Source organism: Mus caroli, chromosome 17, assembly GCF_900094665.2.
Source record: "Mus caroli chromosome 17, CAROLI_EIJ_v1.1, whole genome shotgun sequence".
NCBI lineage: Eukaryota > Metazoa > Chordata > Mammalia > Rodentia > Muridae > Mus > Mus caroli.
In genome coordinates, this window is record NC_034586.1 from 20,074,661 (window position 1) to 20,079,250 (window position 4,590).

At 50.4% G+C, this 4,590-nt stretch overlaps 1 protein-coding gene across 6 annotated transcripts in view; it reads right to left on the bottom strand.

Annotated features, from left to right (window-relative positions):
* LOC110283822 (ATP-binding cassette sub-family A member 17) overlaps window positions 1-4,590 on the bottom strand; it is a 94,970-nt gene continuing 90,380 nt past the window's right edge. For all 6 annotated transcript variants that reach the window (XM_029471709.1, XM_021149351.1, XM_021149349.1 and 3 more), the window contains 5 exons: window positions 3,963-4,150; window positions 2,354-2,524; window positions 1,913-2,103; window positions 1,694-1,767; window positions 1-1,235 (listed from right to left, as the gene is read on the bottom strand). In XM_029471709.1, coding sequence (XP_029327569.1) covers window positions 972-1,235; window positions 1,694-1,767; window positions 1,913-2,103; window positions 2,354-2,524; window positions 3,963-4,150 — 888 coding nt within the window. In that variant the 3' untranslated portion in view covers window positions 1-971. The remainder of the gene's footprint in view (window positions 1,236-1,693; window positions 1,768-1,912; window positions 2,104-2,353; window positions 2,525-3,962; window positions 4,151-4,590) is intronic.

Below are 4,590 nucleotides of genomic sequence, written 5' to 3' on the forward strand. Positions count from 1 at the left end.
AAAATAAACAAAAAGCCCAGGAAAGAAGAGGCTATGTGTGATACAGCCAGAAGATCCAGTGTGTGAGGGGGTGGAGTCGGGGAGGGGGGGAGGACCTACCAAATCCTTTGGTGCCGGGAAAATTACACCATGAGCTCCAGATGCTGGGCATGGAGCTAGCTAAAGGATTTGGTTTGTAACCTATGGATTTGGTGTTGCTTTGGCCTGACTATTCCTGGCTATGCTCTATTTCTTCCATTTTGGAAGGAGAATGTTTACTCTCTGCCATTGTATATTATAAGAAATTAAGTCATTTGGGGCTTTATAGAGGTTGCCTTGAGTCTTCGATGATATGAACGCCTTGAGCTTTTCAGCCATTGAAATTGTTGTAGACTATGGGACGTTTGAAGTAGCCTTGCATCTTGCATCATGAGCATGAGATTTGAGGACAAAGAGTGGGAGGTCATGATTTAAATGATGTGCTTTGGTGTCAAGTTGACAAGGGGTGGGATTTTGATGATTAGCCTCAGTTGTCAACTTGGTGAGGTCTAGAACCACTTGACAGACAGGCCTCTGGGCATGCCTATGGTGATTATCTTGACTAGGGTGAGGTGGGAAGATTCACCCACTGTGGGTGGTTTCATTCCCTAGGTGGGATACTGGACTGTATAGAAAGGGGAAAGTGAGCGGAGCACAGGCATTCGTCGCTTTGTGCTTCCTGACTGTGGATGTGGCCACCTTCCTGACTGTGGATGTTGTCACCTTCCTGACTGTGGATGTGGCCACCTTCCTGACTGTGACTATTCTTCAGGGAGCTGCTTTAAGAGCTGCCATCTTGACCTCCTTGCCATGGTGGCCTGTATCACTGAACTATGGACAAAAATAAACCCTTCTCCATTGAGTTGTTTTTGTTAGGGAATTTGCCACAGCGACAGACAGAGTAACTAACAGCAGGCTATGCGCACCCAGGCTACCCTACACTAAGCTCTTTATTACAGAAGGACGGGCTCTGAGGGAGGTGGAGATGGAAGTGGTTTGGGAGTCTGAGAAGAAAGACGTGATGGAGGACTCAAGATAGGCCTAGAGTTAGAGGGTGGTAAGGGGCTGGCCAGGACAGCTTGCCCTTGTTGGATCTTTTCTTTAGTGGAGGACTCTGGTCTGGTGAAGTTCAGGAAGATGTCCTCTAGGGATAGCTGGCTGATGGAATAGTCTTCCAACATGTAGTCCTTCTTGGCTTGTTCCATAATGCTAAACACCTGTAGAAAGGGAAGCCAGTTGCTGCACATAAGGCCACCCATAGGTGACATGACACACACAGGAAGAGGTGATGTGGGCAAGTGCAGAAGAGGCCACCCTCTGAGACCTTGTGACAAGGCACACAGCAGCCTCACTCTGCTGCTACAGAGTGAAGAGCCTGCAAAGAAGCCAAAGCTCTGAGCTCAGCTGTCTGCTCCTGTGGTAGAAACGGTGCCAGAAGGTGGGTTTCCAGCTGGGTGTCTGGCTTGCTATGCTATGTTAAGCATGTGACTAGTATATCCTCTCTAGGCCTGCCCCCTCTTTTCTGAAATCTGGGGTGGGAAGAGCTAACTTCCCAAGTTCCTTGCAGCTCATACATTGCACCCTGTGACGTCTCTGCACAGACATCTCCATGGTGTTGGCAGAGGACACAGGGATGCCGCTCTTGGAGAGAGGGTGAGATAAGGGGCACACTCACCTTCGCCCAGCTGAGGTTTGGGCCAGGCAGGTAATATTGAAGCATGTTTTGGTGCTCGTCTTCCAAATTGCTGCCTGTACAAACACAGAGACTGTTTCTGAGAAGGCTGGAATGGAGGGCTAGGAAGGACAGCCTGAGTGCCCAGAATCCAGGGACAGACTGTGCAGCAGCTAACAGGTCCGGGCAGGAGCCCGGGGCCTGCCCAGCACCATCACACACCTGGGAAGGTCAGGTCCACAAAGGCCTTGAACTCCTCTAGCATCTGCTGCTGCCATTTCCTCTGGACCTTGGCCTGCAGGGAGTAGCCGATGCCAAACTTGCTCTTGAGGTGCTGTGGGCTGCCCAGGCACTTGAACTGGCCCTGTACCATGATGGCCAGCCTGGTACATAAGGCTTCACACTCCTCCATACTGGGGAAAGGGTGGAGGCCTGAGACAGTGCCGGAGGAGGTCGATGCCCACCCTGAACGACAAAGTCTTGTGCAGACAGGAGAGGATCTGTGCCATTCCTGATTCCCCGCGCTGAGTGTACCGCCATGCAGAGCCTGGGGAATGTCCTGGCAGACATGTGTTAGGTGCTGCCGTAGCTTCTGCTCACTGCTCCCACCCCAGCCACCCATTCTGGCTCTTCCACTGACCCACAGATGCCCAAACTCTCTACCTGTGGGAGGTGATGACGATGGTCTTGCCAGACTCACGAACCCGTTCCACGGTGTCCCACAGCAGGCGCCGAGCCACAGGGTCCATGCCAGTGGACGGTTCATCTAGTAGGATGACTGCAGGCTCTCCAACGAGGGCAATGGCAGTGCTTAGCATGCGCTTGTTACCACCACTGGGGGGGGGGGAACATAGAGGTGGAACACGGAGAATGTCACTGTGGTGTCCAGGGCTGAAGCCTGCGTGTATGCTCAGCACCCAACTCTCGCCTTCTCTGAGGCGCTGCACACTCTGGTAGGGCTTTCAAAAATAGCCCCACCATCTTCACTCAGGTTGAATAGAGACTTGGTTTGTTCACTGAGGGTCTAAATGGCTCTAGATGTGCAGATTGAAATGAGCCTCTTCAAGGGTCTCTGTGAGAGCCAGGGGTGGGCACAACCCATCTGAGAGTAAGGGATAGGACTAGTTTAGTTAACAGCTTTTCTTAAGATGCTGTGGAGTCTCCAGTCTGGCCTTGAACTCTCCATCCTCCTGCCTCAGCCTCTCAGGAAGTGTATACTACCATACTGGCTTGATTTATTTATTTCTCTTATTTTTTTTTAAAATGTATGTGTGTATGCCTGAATGTGGGTACTGGTGAAGGCCATCTAGAACTGGGGTTACGTGTGGTTGTGAGCTGCTTTGAACTAAGAACTAACCCTGGTTAAGTACTCTTAACTACTGAGCCATCTCTCCAGCTCCCTCATTAAACTCACACAGCATTTACGGTGTGCAAAGCTTCACTCTAAAGTTTTTAAATGTATATTCTTTTGATCCTCAAAATATGCAAGGAGATATAACAAGCTGCCCCCAGGACTTGAGTCGACAAATTGGGGCAGGGGAGATGTCTATTTGACTCCTGAATCCATTTGGCCAGGGTCAGAGGCGTCTTTCCACTTTCCAGTTCCAAAGATGAAGTGCTGACAGACAAGGGCACCAGTGTACAACTCAAGGGAAAGGGATTTGGGCAGTCAGTTCTAAGTTCTAACTAAGCTAGTATGAGTTAGGTAGGGTTCTGTCACTGGTAACAGAGATAAACTACCTCAGACTCCTTGGGAGACATTATGGTGAAGTAACAATGGTTTTTATATGAAAATCTACCCTACCTCAATAGGAAGCTTGACATGAATTAACAGACACAGAGATCTGTCTACCCTGTTTTTATAATCACACATAATAACATAGACTTCTTCTTAGTCACAAAAATGGCCTCTGGCTTGGGATAGAGACCAGCTTCCTTCCACCCCCATCTCTACTGGCACAGATGGCACAGCTGGCACAGCTCAGCTTCCTTCCACCCCCATCTCTGTTGGTACAGCTGGCACAACTGGCACAGCTCAGCTCCCTTCCACCCCCATCTCCACTGGCACAGCTCAGCTTCCTTCCACCCCCATCTCTGTTGGCACAGCTGGCACAGCTCAGCTCCCTTCCACCCCCATTTCCACTGGCACAGCTGGCACAGCTGGCACAGCTCTTCTATGCCTGACAGGCTTTACTCTACAATCCAGTTCTGAGAAGAATTGGGATTATCTTGCAAATGGAGGTGGGAAGGATAAGGGAACCCCAAATCTCACCTATAGGTCTTCACCAGCTTGTCTGCACACACACACATGAGTAAGTTCCCAAGGATCAGGTCGACACAGGCTTTAATGTGGCACTCAGGGATGCCCCGGATACGGGCATACATGACAAGCATCTCTCGTCCTGTCATGAAGTTTAGCAAGGCATCAAACTCAGGACAGTAACCAATCCACTGCCGCACCTGAGTTACAACAGCCCAAGAGGGAGATGTATCAGAGTGAAGCCTCTTCCATAGCTTCCCCACACCTCCAGCTCAGTGCTTCCCAGACCCTCCCTGGGCCTGGCGCTTCAGTTTTGCTCTCATAAATATCCATGTCTACTACGGGGACACTCGTGCAGCATGAAGGAGCCATGTGTGGGACGACAGTATGCTGGGTGGTCTTAGGTTGTATCCTTTGCTGGTAGTGTTGGTATACAGGCTTCTAAAGGATGGAGGAGGAGGAGGAGGGTGGCTTGGTTCCTCCTCTTGCCCACATGCCCAGAAAACAGAAGCACTCAGTGTCCCCTATTTTAGGAGTCAGGAGAAGCCATCTGTACTGGCTAATTTTGTGTCAACTTGACACAGCTGGAGTTATCACAGAGAAAGGAGCTTCAGTTGAGGAAATGCCTCCATGAGATCCA